General features: G+C 40.4%; 1 protein-coding gene across 1 annotated transcript in view; it reads left to right on the top strand.

Annotated features, from left to right (window-relative positions):
• Nucleotides 1-376: 376 nt before the first annotated feature.
• Nucleotides 377-15,632, top strand: part of Dcp1a (decapping mRNA 1A) — a 56,765-nt gene continuing 41,509 nt past the window's right edge. The window contains exons 1-3 of the mRNA XM_042680098.1: nt 377-629; nt 2,777-2,817; nt 5,687-5,814. Coding sequence (XP_042536032.1) covers nt 435-629; nt 2,777-2,817; nt 5,687-5,814 — 364 coding nt within the window. The 5' untranslated portion in view covers nt 377-434. The remainder of the gene's footprint in view (nt 630-2,776; nt 2,818-5,686; nt 5,815-15,632) is intronic.

Consider the following 15,632-nt stretch of genomic DNA (forward strand, 5'->3'; position numbering starts at 1 on the left):
CTGAGCTTCCCCCTTGCCACGCTGTTCTGTGCTTTCTAAAAGGTCCAAGGACCCCTGAAGTTCCCCTGTGCTGCGCGGGACCTTTCCCGCGCCGCCGCGTCCCCGACCCCAGCCGGCACCCCGGCGGCGCCCAGCCCGGCCCGGCCGCGTTCGGAGGAGGACGTGGACCGCGCTCAGCACCGGGTCTGAAGTTTTAGCTTACTGGGAAGTAGCGCCGGCCTCCCGCTGGGCGGCTCCCACCTGCCACCGCCTACCCAGCTCGTTCCTCAAGCTGATTGGCCCTGCGGGAACCGGAACCCGGCAGATTAAGGGCGTGCGCGGGCGGCGGAGAGCAATAACTCCTGCACCCCCCCCCCCATCCCCCCGCCCCGAGTCAGGCCCGGAGAGAGAGCGGAAGTTGAGAGGGCTGACGGAGCTGGGGGAACTGTGCCTGGATGGAACCTTCCGGTCCGCGGCTCCGCCCCCGCCGAAGGGGCTCGGCTCCGAAATTCAAGATGGAGTCCCCGAGTAGGGCTGGGCAGGAGATGAGTCTGGCGGCCCTGAAGCAGCACGACCCCTACATCACCAGCATTGCCGACCTCACGGGCCAGGTCGCTCTGTACACCTTCTCCCCCAAAGCTAACCAGTGGGTGAGTGCGGCCTAGTCACTGGGGACGCCTGCCCGGCCACCCCTCTTAAAGGGACAGCGCAGGCTGCTGGGGGAGGGGGGCGACGAGGCAGGAAGCCTAGACGGTGAAGGCGAGGCCAGAGCCTGTCCTAGAGTCCGGCCAGACCCTGAGGGGTGACGGAGTGCGCTGGTTTCGGGTGGCGCGGGGGGAATGGGAAAAGCTTGCGGGAGTGGCCTCGGGGGGAAAAGCCGATGGAGGGGAGGATTGGAGCAAGATCAGTCCCTTGGGGTCGAGTCTGGGGACCGGGGCGACCTGCCCGCTCTACAAATGCGTGGAGGATATGTGACTGGTGAGACCCAAAAGGTGCTCAAAAACTTGGGTATGACGTTTTAGGATTATTAGATAAGTTGCACATACATAATTTACAAAATAAATACCCTTCGTCTTCCTCCCCCCCTCCGACATTCTTAAATTATAGACCCCCTTCGCAGAGGTCATTTGGATTTGAAGTTTGAAATCCAATTAATTCTTGGAAGAGAAGGGGAGAGTGAGTCCGCCTTTAATCGAGCTACACCATATTCCAGAGTTTGGGGAAAGATTTCAAGGCATTTAGGGAAAGGCCTTTAGGTTAGTTGCATTCTCCAAGATGTGTTGAGGGAAACAGTGATGTCACCTCTGAATACTTTCTTCAGACTTAAGATACTTTTAGGTTTCTGTGCACTGGAGGGAGGATTCAAAAGTTTATATTCAGTTTGTTCACTAACTCTTCTCAGCCCCTCCTTGAGGCGCTTTAGTTGTTTGCATAATATTCCCATTTCTTCTAACTGACTTCCTAATTAACTCATTTAGCTATAACCTTCACTTACAATCCCTAAATGATGGTTGTATAGAATTGATCGGTGATTGGCATTCACATTTCACTGAGCAATGGAATCTTTAAACCAGGCATAGATTATAGTAATTTTGTGAAAAATCATTTGGCATTTGTGAACAATGAATTCAAAATTTTTCTTCATCTTCTTTTCCTCTTTTCTTTGTTGAAAGCCACAAAGAGTAAGATTATAGATGATTTTATTATACATGTAACTGTTTTAAACTGTGCCCGAATTTGAAGTGCTTTGAGTCATTTTTGTTGGCCTGCAGATAAATTTGTTGAAATATAAATTGCAAGCAAATAAATGTAGGTCACAACTTAATATTTGTTTCTAGTTTTTCACAAAGATATTCAACATTTTAAAATCTTGGATTGTAGAATTCTGTTTCAAATGCTAAAACATGTTCACAAGACTTCACAAGGGTAAGGGCGGGACACAGAAATGAAAGGACCAAGGAGAAACGAATGTCTAGTACCTACTAGACACTATGTTGAAAATGAGCTGTACAATTTGTGGGTAGAGACAGCAAGGAAAAACTGGGAGAGAGGGAGAGAAGAGGTGACATTGTCCGAAAAGAAATGTACTCATTACCTAAATTATGAGCCTGTAACCCCTCTATACATAGCCTTTGTAATAGCAATTTTAAAAATTAAAAAACAAACCAATAGCCAGGTGCTGGTAGCTCATACCTGTAAACGTAGCTACTCAGTGAGATCTGTTGGAACCTAGCCGGGGCAAGAAAGTCCTTGAGCCTCTTATTTCCAGTTAACCACCAAAAAGTGGAGCTGTGGTTCAAGTAGAGCACTAGCCTTGAACACATTTTTTAAAACTCTGAGACATTTTTAGCTTTTAAAAAATTAAAGCTATTCTACAATCTTCTGCACAAGTTAAAAAGAAAATACTACAGAGGCAGGTATGTTGTATTGAAAGTTGCATAAGCTTATGTATGTATCAGTAATTTGTAATGGATATATGAAACTAATAACAACAATCTGTGGAGAGGATGACTTGCTTTTCCTGTTCAAAAGTGATTGATTTAGGCCCAACCAGATGGCTTACATTTTAATCTTGGCCACTCAGAAATGGAGATCAGAAAGTCTACAATCCTTCTTTTTCTACAAGCTGGGAACATGGCTCTGTTAACAAGTTTAAGGTCCTGAGTTTAAACCCCAATATCTTCAAAGAAAGATAAATTTTACAGTTTGAAAAAAAAAAATGGTCTTAAACATGAAGTATTTCTCCATTGCAACTACTTGAGATTGGATAACTAATAGACTTATTTTTCTATTATAGGAGAAAACTGATATAGAAGGGACTCTATTTGTATATAGAAGGTAAGCTTTTAAAAATGTGTTTCATTTTTTAAGTGGTAAAGAACATTGTCCTATGAAGTAGTTCATTTCTGTTTGTCCTCTCTGGTTTTTATCCCTCCATGTGAGATACTAAGCTAGCTAGGTCCCTAGTAATGAATGAGTCTGAAATAGATGTTTGCCTCCCCTAAATTAAAGAGAGAGAGTCTATGTGTAAAATATAATATGTACACTATTGCCATAAAGTAGTTGACAGGCCTGTTCCCCTGTTCAATGATTAAAAAAAATTAGAGGTTATCTTCAATGACTGGTTCTGCCCCCTTTCCAACCCCATTTCCCCCAATGGTCTGGATAATAGATAGCACTTTTGGTAATATGTAGTTTGAGAGTACTTTATAGAGAGACTAGATTATTCATATTGCACTTTTTTTTTTTTTTGCCAGTCATGGTGCCTGAACTCTGGGCCTGGGCGCTGTCCCTCAGCTCTTCAGCTCAAGGCTAGCGCTCTACCACTGGAGCCACAGTGCCACTTCCAGCTTTTTCTGCTTATGTGGTGCTGAGGAATTGAACCCAGGGCCACATGCATGCGAGGCAAGCACTCTACCACTGAGCCACCTTCCCAGCCCGAGTTGCACATTTTTTGTTTCCAACTTCTTTGAGAATTTACCATCTTAAGAATGTAATTGGGCCAGGCACTGATGGCTCATGCCTGTAATCCTAGCTACTCAGGAGGCTGAGATCTGAGAATCGTGGTTCAAAGCCATCCTGGGCAGTAAAGTCCATGAGACTCTTACCTAAAGCTGGAAGTGGCGATGTGGTTCACATGGTAGAGCAGTAGCCTTGAGGAAAAAGGAGCTCAGGGACAGCACCCAAGCCCAGAGTTCAAGCCTCAGGACAGGCAAAAAAAAAAAAAGAATGTGATTGGTTTATAGCTCTTGTATTGCTAAACCACTGAGAGGCCCTAAAGGCAACTGACAGGATATGAGGGTCATGGGGTGCTTGTTTCCCTGGACTCTTCTAAGATCTTCTGACAGAAGAAGGTTCCCTTATTTTCTAGAGCTTAGGTGGTAGTAGCCAGGAGTCATTATTGAGTCCTGATTTTTTTTTTATTAGCTTTTCAGGCTAGCCTTTCTCCATTGTTGCTAATCTAAAAGATTTTATTTTCTTCAAAGTTTCTATATGAAGCTTTGAGATCTTGTCTAAACACTCATTTAAACAATGATCTTAAGTAAGTGCTTAGATATTTATATATGAAGCTCTTCTTTCTTTGACACTTTGTTTCCTGTTACACATTTTCCTCCTTTAAAATATATATTCTCAGCCCTTCATTACTCTTATTAGCAATGTAATAAGTCTCAAAGAAACTTTAGCTCTTACTAGTACTGTGGTATTTGCGATATTTGGAAAATACTTTACTGGCCTTATTTTAAGATATAGAACAGATCTGATTGTGGAAAATAGTAGATTTAGTACAGTGAGTGGCTTGACTATCTACTTCATGGAGGCTTATATGGCATTGATTCTAATAAAAGGAGAGTCAAGAAATTCTTTTTGGGAAATAATGAAAATATTTTACATGTGTTAGATAAAGGTATATCGAGATGTCAGATTATCGCTTTGTAGGAACCACTAGGACTTGTAAGAATCCTGGATTTGGGGCTGGGAAGGTGGCTCAGTGGTAGAGCACTTGCCTTGCATGCCTGAGGCCCTGGGTTTGATTCCTCAGCACCACATAAGCAGGAAGAAAAAAGCCGGAAGTGGTGCTATGGCTCAAGTGGTAGAGCGCTAGCCTTGAGCTGAAGAGCTGAGGGACAGCTCCCAGGCCCAGAGTTCAGGCCCTATGACCAGACCCAAAGAAAAAAAAAGCGGTTGCCTATGTACTGGGTTTGATCCCCAGTACCAAAAAAAAAAAAGACAAGAATCCTGGATTTGGGGTTTTGAAAAGGCAAAAAAAAAAAGGAAATTGATTTCATTGTAGACAGTTCTGTACCACATTTTATATAAATGAATATTTCTCCAAGCAGGCTTACTGTTTGTCTTTGTTGGGATATATCTGTTTAAAAATTCCTGAGCTTATGTTCTAGTAGTGGGAGAAAAACAATAAATATAAAAAGTAAATGTTTTTGTACAACTACTTAAAGATAGTTTAAACAAATAAGTGATACAGGTCAATAGAGAAGGGTTAGAGGTATTAAGACCGGGATCATTAATTCTAAGGGGCCTTGAGAAGGTGACATTTGAGCAAATGCTTGCTGAAGATGTGCATGTTTGGGAGCAATAGTCTAGGCAGAGATTTTTAGGTAGAAACATATCTGCAGAGAGTTTGGCAAGGAGCCCAGTTTGACTGAAGCAGGGGAATCAAGGAAGAAAACCGTAGGAGATGAAGTGGTGGGGTGTGGTAGTATCAAGTAGATCCCTGTTGGCCTTTATACTGAGGCACTGATTCCTTACAGACTTTTGAGCAGAGAAGGGTATGATCTGACTTAAATTTTTGTGTGTATGTATATGCTGGTCCTGGGGCTTGAACTCAGGGCCTAGGTGCTATTTCTGAACTTTTGTGCTCAAGGCTTAGCACTCTACCACTTCAGGCACAGCTCTCCATTTCTGACTTTTTGGTCATTAATTGGAGATAAGAGTCTCATGACTTTCTTGCCCAAGTTGGCTCCAAGCCATAACCCTCAGAGTAGCTAGGATTACAGGTAGGAGCCCCTGGCAGAAAATAATTTTATGCAATATACTTTTTTTTTAATGAAAATCAAGAAGTAGACAGCATAGGAGCCCCTGGCAGAAAATAATTTTATGCAATATACTTTTTTTTTAATGAAAATCAAGAAGTAGACAGCATTTCTACAGATGGAAAGGTAACTACAGATTTTCTTCTATTAAATCTAAGGTCAGCTTCGCCTCACCATGGTTTTACCATTGTAAATCGGCTGAATATGCACAACCTAGTTGAACCCGTGAATAAAGATTTGGAATTTCAGCTCCATGAACCATTTCTACTGTATAGAAATGCAAGCTGTGAGTATATCTGTTTACATTTAATATCGAGTGACTAGTTTCCACATATTTTGGAGTTTAAATTATAGTACAAAATATAGCCTATACTCTGTTGTATTATAAATGAATCTCTTGGCAAGATCAATGTTAGTTTGTTGTTTGGCCGGTAATAGAGCTTGAACTTAAGGCCTCACACTTTCAGTTGCCTTTTTCACTCAAGTCTGGCACTTGAGTCCACCTCCACTTCCAGCTTTTTGGTCCTTAAGTGGAGATAAGATTCTCATGAACTTTCTGCCTGGGCTGGCTTTGAACCACTGTCCTCAGATCTCAGCCTCCCTGGTAGGTAGGATTATAGGTATGAGCAATCAGAACTTGGCAAATTTTTAAAAACTAGTTCTATAATTGAACATACTTTTTATAGAATAATAACCTATTAGTTGACTTAACGATACTATTTATTAACTTTTTTTCTTCTATGAAAATAAGCTATACTCCTTGTTTTGTTGTACCACTAAATTCTTGGCTGGCCATGTTCCCTGAGTGTCAGGACCTAGTTTGGAAAAAACAAGATCGGAACAGATACTGATACTTCTTTCCACAGAGAAAGTACTGTCTTTGCCCTGAATAGTGGTATTTTTCCATCTTTTTATTTAACTGAACATCTCCTGGGTATCAGGATAGCTTTACCAAAAGCTATTGTACTTTAATGGTAAAGATACAATAAAATAGTTAACCAAAATCAGAGATGCATGATAGGCACTAAGTTGGAGAGTTAGGATTGTAACCCTTTTTTGCTTCCTCATCCAGAGTCTTTTCAAGCTCTTTATAGTCTCTAATAATGATTAATGCAGCCAGCAAAGGTGAGGGTGCCCTTTCAACAAAATACAGTATGAATATTTCTCGGAGGATTACTTCCTGATAAACATCTAAACTGCCATATTTATAGCTTCCTATCAGTTATTTGCCATTGTGCTTCTATGGTTGACTTGGCACGTGAGGCCCAGCATAAGAGAATACAGTTTTAGGTTGAATCATCTGTGCTAAAAAGTATACTTGGCAGTTGGGAACATAGCTCAAAGGTCACTTGCCTGTAGGAGGCCTGGATTTCATCCCTATCACCACAAAAAAAAAAAAAAAAAAAAAAAGTACATTAGGTCCTAGGATTTTAGTATGGGGATTGAAGGTATGGATAATTGACAGAGAGCAGTCATTTTGACATTAACTGTAGGGTTATAAGAATTGGATTGGTTCTGGTAGCAGTGTGGTTATTGTTAGATAAATGTTGCTGCTAACTTAAAAAGTAAGAGTTAACTGTGTTTGAATTTCACCCAACTGGGAGGAATTAAGAATGGGACTGGGGGGGTATCTTCAGTATAAAACATACAAAGTCAGTAGATACACATCCTCTTAACAACCTGAGTGAAAAGTAGTAAAATCTGTTAGAAAGCTGACAGCCCACACTTTTCATCACTTGTTTTTAAATATTTAAGTGAGACAAGATCTATCTCTTGATATTTCAGTAAACTTTCTCAGATAAGTACCTGTCAGATTGTTAAAAGCACTAAGGAATGCCTTTTAATCTGTGAGTTCATATAGATTTATTTTAAAATAGCATAATAATAAACATGGTTATTCACGTGGCTATTTGGGATAAACATTCCATTAAGCCGGGCGCAGGTGGCTCACACCTGTAATCCTAACTACTCAGGAGGCTGAGATCTGAGGATCGAGGTTCAAAGCCAGCCTGGGCAGGAAAGTTCGAGAGACTCTTATCTCCAATAAACCTCTAGAAAACCGGAAGTGGTGCTGTGACTCAAGCAGTAGAGCACTCGCCTTGAGCTGAAGAGCACAAGGACAGTGGCCAAGCCCAGAGTTCAAGCCCCATGACCGACAAAAAAAAAAAAAAAAAAAATTCCATTAATGGGAAAATTTTACCCAAAAAAGCAGATCTTTTTTTTGTTGTTGTTGGTCATGAGGCTTGAACTCTGGGCCTTGGCACTGTCCCTCAGCTCTTCAGCTCAAGGCTAGCACTCTACCACTTGAACCACAGCTCCACTTCTGGTTTGCTGAGTGGTTTATTGGAGATAAGAGTCTCATGGACTTTGGACTTTCGTGGCTGAGCTGGCTTTGAACTGTGATCCTCAGATCTCAGCCTCCTGAGTAGCTAGGATTACAGGCGTAAGCCACTGGCATACAGCTTTTTTTTTTTTTTAATTGAATAGGCTTACCGTAATCAGTGAGACTACTCAGAAGGCTGAGATCTGAGGATTGCAGTTCGCTCCTACCTGGGCAGGAAAATCTATGAGACTCTTGTCTCCATTTAATCACACATGTATACATACATACATACATACATACATACAAAAAAGCCTGAAGTAGAGCTGTGGCTGAAGTAGTAGAGTGCTAGCCTAAAACACAAAAGCTCAGGGACAGAACTCAGGCCCTGAGTAGGCTAATTCTGCTTTTAACTCTCTGGAAACTCAATATGTGTTATTCCTAATAGTCAGTAGGGAAAATGATTTGAGAGACTCATGAATCTAATTACTATTTAGCGTAAGACTAAATTGTATTGTATTTCTCTCACTAGTAAAGAGATCTATGAAATTGAAATGTGACATATAACTGAACCATAATCACCTAGAAACTAACAACAGAACTTCAGTTATTTGGAAATGTATTTTAAAACCATATACAGAACCAGTTAAAGCAATCAATTTAATTACCAACCTTATTCTGTGAAAACATAACTATCTATATTATAGTCTGAGATTAATACAAAATTGTCAGTATCCTATAATTATAGCCCCATTTTAATATTGTGGATTAATTTACTGTGATGACACCTTAAGTCATCAGTAGTATTTATTCCCACATTAACAAGCATATACTTAAGAAAAGTAAATTAATGCATTTTAGAATGATTTTCAACAAGGGACTGAAAAAAAGATTTCTTTCCTTGAACAGAATTACCAAGTTATTCCATTAGGGAAAGTATTTAAAAGAAAAGCTATGTCAAGAAGTGCCAAGAAAGTATTCAGTTGGAAATACTAAAGCCTCTCTAATGTGTGAGTTTTGTCTGCCTAGTTTTAAAAGTAGAAAATAGTTTTATCAGGTGAGTAAGCTGTTGAGTTGTTTAGGGATTTGTTCTGTAAGTAAAAAGTTAGTATCTGATTATGCATCTATGTAATTATACCTGATTATATAGCTATTCTTTTGTTGCTCTCCTGTGGGAAATACCACCAAGATACCTGACCCATTTAACTAAAATTACACTTTCATATTCACCTTCTTTCATTCAGATCAAGTTTTAAGTTAATGTGAGAGAGCATTGAACTGAAACTTTTTCCAGTTCTATAATTGTTTTATGCACTTATTTTTAAGTTTTTCTTACATACATGACTATCCATACCCACATATGCTACTCCCAAGAGAAATGTGAAATCTTGGAAAATATTTTTATTAATCAAGGCCTTAAATGTGGTAATTCTCTCTAATTTTCAGAAACAGTATATTTCCTTTTTTTTGTGGGGGGAGGGGGTTGGGGTCTGGTCGTGGGGCCTGGGTGCAGTCCCTCAGCTCTTCAGCTCAAGGCTAGTACTCTACCACTTGAGCCACAGTGCCACTTCTGGCTTTTTTTTTTTTTTTTCTGCTTATGTGGTGCTGAGGAATCGAACCCAGGGCCTCATGCATGCAAGGCAAGCACTCTACCACTGAGCCACCTTCCCAGCCCTAGAAACAGTATATTTCTGTTCTGCACAAGGCCACAAAAGGCTTTTAATGGGGCTTCGATGAAGAACGGCATGTTGTACATTTTGTGGTTTTTTGTTTTTTTTTTAACCAGTCCTGGGACCCTAACTCAGGGCCTGGGCACTGTCACTGAGCTTCTTTTGCTCAAGGCTAGCGCTCTACCACTTGAGCCACAGCACCACTTCTGGCTTTTTCTGTGTATGTGGTACTGAGGAATCGCACCCAGGACTTCATGCATGCTAGGCAAGCACTCTACCACTGAGCCACCTTTCCAGTCTCCCCATTTTGTAGTTATTGAGCAACGGTGATATTCCTTCCCATCACCTTATTTTTCTAGTTCCCAATTTCATAACAGATTGAAGAAACAAGACATTCAGATACTTAGAAGCTTGCTCAAGAGTCATAAATGAAATATAGAATAAATGAAAGAGAGAAATGAAAGATATAGCTATAAATGAAAGATTAGTGAAAGATGTACAACTCAAATTTAGTACTTTGGTCTTCAGAGGCAAAAATGTACAACTCAAATTTAGTACTTTGGTCTTCAGAGGCAATATTCTTTCTACTGCTGAAGCAATAGAATTACTTAATTCCTGTATCCACACTCCAGATAAATGCTGTCCATTAGAACTCTGCATTAGTTTAGGTTATTAAATTCCTTTGAATTTATATAGCTATATGCATTGTTAGCTACCATTGGATAAAAATCTAAAGCATGAATCTGTACACTAATGTATGTTTAGTTCTTCCATACCTGAATCAAACAACTGCTTAGGAAACTTGAGGTAAAACATATCTCTTAAGTCATTCCTTTTTGAAATATATAAATGATTTTTAGGTATAGAGAAACTACAGAATATATCCTTAAGGGTGGCTTTGCCCTGGTAACACTTTTTGACATTGAATTTAGTTTGCATATATTTCTAGGCTTTGTCATTTTACTGACTGTGACGTTGAATAAAATCATTTAAATAGCTGATCTGATGTGCTTATTTTAAAAAGGCATCATGAGTATAAGGTAGTTTGTCAGTCACTTACAAATATGAACTATATCAGACTGTCTCCATCCTAAAATCAAGCTAAAAGATCTTACTAGTGAAGCAGTTGTAGGGACTTAAGTATTATCAAGATTCTCTTCTAAACCATACCTGTAATATGCTTCTTCTGTCCCTTCTGAATAGTACCATAGATACATTTGAGAATACTGCTATTCTGTCTCTCTCATTCCCAACACTTCATATACACTAGGTAACCACTCTACCACTAATACCAACCTAAGATCTCACATATGCAAGGCAAGCAAGCACTACCAAGCTATACCCCTAGCTCTCTTTGTTTCTCTTAACAAGTATTATTTTCAAATGTTTCAGGAGCCATTATTAGCAGCCTGGACTTTGAAAAAATATGTACATTAAAAATTTGAACTCTTGGGGCTGGGAAGGTGGCTCAGTGGTAGAGCGCTTGCCTTGTATGGCTGAGGCCCTGGGTTCGACTCCTCAGCACCACATAAGCAAAAAGAAAAAAGCCGGAAGTGGCGCTGTGGCTCAAGTGGTAGAGCACTAGCCTTGAGCTGAAGAGCTGAGGAAGAGCACCCAGGCCCAGAGTTCAGGCCCCACAATCGGTCCCCCCAAAAAAAAAAAAAATTTGAACTCTTAATACTGTGATGATACACACCTACAATCCTAGTTACTTGGGAGCTGGATGTAGGAGAAGAGTTTTTTGGGTGGTTGTTGTTGTTTTGCAAGGCGGACAAAGGGACTGTTTTTGCCAGATCTGAAGCTTGAGCTCAGAACCTGGGCGCTGTCCCTGAGCTTCTTTTGCTCAAGATTAATGTTCTACCACTTGAGCTACAGCACCACTTCCAGTTTTTTGGTAATTTATTGGAGATAGGAGTCTCATGGACTTTCCTGCCCAGGCTGGCTTCAAACTGTGATCCTCAATTCTCAGCCTGCTGAATAGCTAGGATTACAGGCATGTAATTACAGGCATAGTGCCAAGACTGGGATAGTTTTAAGCCCAATCCAGGCAAAGCAACTGAGACCTTGTTTTTAAAAACATACATACAGGGGCTGGAAGGTGGCTCAGTGGCAGAGTGCTTGCCTTGCATGCATGAGGCCCTAGGTTCGATTCCTTAGCAACACATAAGCAGAAAAAAGCCAGAAGTGGCACTGTGGCTCAAGTGGTAGAGCACTATCCTTGAGCTGAAGAGCTGAGGGACAGCACCACGGCCCAGAGTTCAGGTCCTACACACAACAACAACAAAAAACATATACAAACAAAGAGGACTGAAGGTGTGGCTGAAGTGGCAGAGCACTTGCCTAGCATGCATGAGACCCTCGCTTCAGTCTTTTTGTTTTGGGGGATGCTAGAAATACAACCCAAAGCCTTTTGCATGCCATACAAGCACTACTGTATCAGAGTCAGCCCAAAATTTTTTTAAATTCTCAGTGATAACAGTTCTAATCAGTGGATCTTTTGATGTTGATACAAAGGGATTTTGTTTGGGTTTTGGGGATAGGGATGTTTGTTTGCTTGGTTTACTGTATAACATACACATTATGACCAATCTGTCTTTACTTGCAAATAGACTCTCTTTTAATAGCTGCTTGGATTATAAAACCATTCCTTGGAGACTTTAAACTAGGAGTTCTGTGACATACACACATCTAAGAAGGTATTCAGTTCTTGTACAGAGACATCTGGACAGAAAATCTTGCCTCCATAATCATAAAATATTAAATGAAGAGTATAGCCAAAAAGGAAGTAAGGGACATTTCCATGGGCCATGGGACACAACAAAGTAAAATTGAAGGCAATGACAGGAGGCACTGAGCTGACTATGACATCGGCTATTATGAAGTGTTTAGAGGTGGGAGTTTCCCTTAATTAAGCATGCTGTTAGTATTGGTAGATGCTACTCAGGGAGTAGAGATTGGGAAGAATGTGGTTTGAAACCAGCCCAGGCTGAAAGTTAGCCTAGTATAGTGCCATACTCCTGAAATCCAGCTACATGGAAAATGTAGACAAGAGGATCACAGTCTGAAGTCTAGAGCAAAAAAAAAAAAAAGACGAAGAAGAAGGGGGCTAGGAAGGTGGCTCAGTGGTAGAGTGCTTGCCTTGCATGCATGAGGCCCTGGGTTTGATTCCTCAGCACCACATAAGCAGAAAAGGCTGGTAGTGGCACTGTGGCTCAAATGGTAGAGTGCTAGCCTTGAGCTGAAGAGATCAGGGACAGCGACCAAGCCCAGAGTTCAAGCCCCACAACCAGCAAAAAAAAAAGGGGGTGGGGGGCTAAAGGTATGGTAGAATGTGAGACCCTATATTCAAACCTCAGTACCGCCAGGGGAAAAAAAGTGTATAATAGCATGAGGATATCATACTTCATAAAGTGGAAAGTTAGTGCTGAAACACACTCGTTAGTATATGCCAGATCTAATTGGAAAGATCCTGTTCACCAACCTGGAGTGGTGGTAATCAAGTTTGTCTATCTCAGTCTGAGTTATCAGTTAAAAGAAATGTGTCCCCTCTAAAAATTATAACCATGAACCTTCCCTCATATAAATTTGGGATTCAAGTTATTACCACTTATTTTGTATAGTTTCTATTCAAGCCAAGAAGCTAATATAAAATTAATCATTAGCAGGTAAGTACTCTAGGATACTTGGCAGACACAAATACAAAGCTCTTTGACAAGATCCTTCAGTCAGGTTGCCCAGGGATCCACAGATAAGCTTCTACAAAGTCTTCATGGTCCCCAGTCACTCACTATCCAAGGAAGTAATTCTCAGTGAGTGAGAGGTAAGGTATAACGAATAGCAGGATTATGTAACCCTTCTGAAAAACTTTAGATGATAGAATAATCATCTAGCAAGGGGTAAGAACATCTGGCCCACAGGCTATATAAGGCCCTCAAAATTATGTGGCACATGACAGGACAGACTCATGCGTCTCATTGGTTGCCTACAGCCCACCTATCTGTATTGATTAGTTTGGCCCACAAATGATGTAACATACAGCTAAATGGCCCTTGGCAGAAGAAAAGGTTCCTACCCCTGATAGAGACTTTGGTGGATACAACCACCAAATGTAGATTACAAAATAAAGAAACAATAAAAAAAAAAAAATAGAAGAATCAAAAGCTATTAAAATAACAGGGAGATTCAAAAGTAACCAAGTAGAACTTACAGAAATTAAACTTTTAATTACTGAAAGAACCTCTACCTGTATTCACCAGTTAATTAATGATAGCTAAAGAAAATTGGTGAGCTAGAAGAACCATCTGAGGGAATACAGATGCATCTCCCAAAGAGGAAAAGAAAGGGAAACAGGACAGAGAGGATAAAATTGTAATATCTAATATTATGGATAAGAATTAATAGTAAAGTAGAGAAAATATTTGAGGAGATTATGATTGAGAATTTTCCAGTGTCCATAAAAGATGTCTCAAATTTAGGCAGTCAAATAGACCCCAGGCACAATAGAAATAAATAACCACCTGTCACATTATAGCAAAGAAAGCAGAGGCTACTTAAGATGATGTATATTCACAGGAGCACCAGTCACTGATGGATTTCTTAAATAACTGAGGAAAACCAAATCAGTAATCCAGGAGAACATAAAAGCCAAGTGCCAGGGCTCATACCTATAATCCTAGCTACTCAGGAGTCTTAAGATCTAGAGAATTGAGGTTTGAAGTCAGCCTGAGAAGTCACCAAATTAGCAAAGAGCTAATCTAAAGAGACAGCTGAGCTAGCAGGCCAAAGGAATTTGATAAAAATCACATGTAGATAAAAGGAATAAAAATAATGTAGTTGAGAGAAGATTTTAAAATATTAAATATTAAAATATAACTATAAATATTTTATATATAAATATATTTTTTTATATATTTATATATAAATAAATATATATAAATATAAAATATTAAATGGTGACTGTAGTTAAAAGGAGAGTATAAGGGACATTCTATGGACCACAACAAAGTAAAATTGAAAACTAGTATCTAGTCTGCCTGAATTGCAAATTGAAAGTTAAAAATCCATAGTTACAGTGGGAAATTTTAGCAGGTCACCTTAGTAAGTGTGTGTGTGTGTGTGTGTGCGTGCGTGTGTGCGCGCGCGCGCGTGTGTGCGCGCGCCTGGGCACTGGGCCTGGGCACTGTCCCTAAGCTTGCTGTTTTGTTTTGTTTTTTTCCCTCAAGGCTAGCACTCTACTAGAGAAAGAGAGATTAATCAATTGAAGATAAAGTCTCCCAGATTTTCTTACTCAGCCTGACTTCAAACCTTGATCCTCAGATCTCAGCCTCCTGATGTAGCTAAGATTACAGGCATGAGCCACTGGTGCCAGCAGTAATACTCTTAAAAGCAGAGATAGGGCATGTAGGACATCCATCCTAAAAAATTAAGGAGTAAAGGGAAATCTGTGTAAAAATTTTAAAAAGTGTAGGGTGTTGGTGGCTTATGCCTATAACCTCAGCTACTCAGGAGGCTGAGATCTGAGGATCACAGTTCAAAGCCTGCATAAGCAGGAAAGTCTGTGAGTCTCTTAACCACCAGAAAACCGGAAGTGAAGCTGTGGCTCAAAGTGGTTTTGTGCAAAAAATGCTCAGGAACAGCACTCAGGGCCTAAATTCAAGCCCCATGACTGACAGGAAAGAAGAGAAGGAGGGAAGGAAGGTAGGAAGGGAAATTAATTGCAGAAAATAGAAATTGCAAAAGAATAATAGAGCAGATGCACAAAACAAGTTTGTAACATGACTGATCCATCAACAATAAAAAGAGAAAAGGGCTGGGCACTGGCGATTTGCACTTATAATCCTAGCTATTTGGGAGGTTGAAATCTGAGGTTCAAGGTTTGAAGTTATCCTGGGCAGAATAATCCATGAAACTCTTATCTCCAATTAGCCACCCAGAAAAAAAGCCAGAAGTGGGGCTGTGGCTCAAGTGGTGAAGTCCTAGCTTTGAGCGCCAAAGTTCTGGGACAGTGAAGGGGAGATGGTGGAGGGAGAGGAAAGAGAGAACAGAATTTGGCAATATTGGGAGAATTGTATTTGTATACAAAGATTTTTTGGGGGGGAGGATCAGTCATGGGGC

This window comes from Dipodomys spectabilis, unplaced genomic scaffold (genome assembly GCF_019054845.1).
Source record: "Dipodomys spectabilis isolate Male_0828 unplaced genomic scaffold, ASM1905484v1 ptg000054l, whole genome shotgun sequence".
Classification (NCBI taxonomy): Eukaryota; Metazoa; Chordata; class Mammalia; order Rodentia; family Heteromyidae; genus Dipodomys; species Dipodomys spectabilis.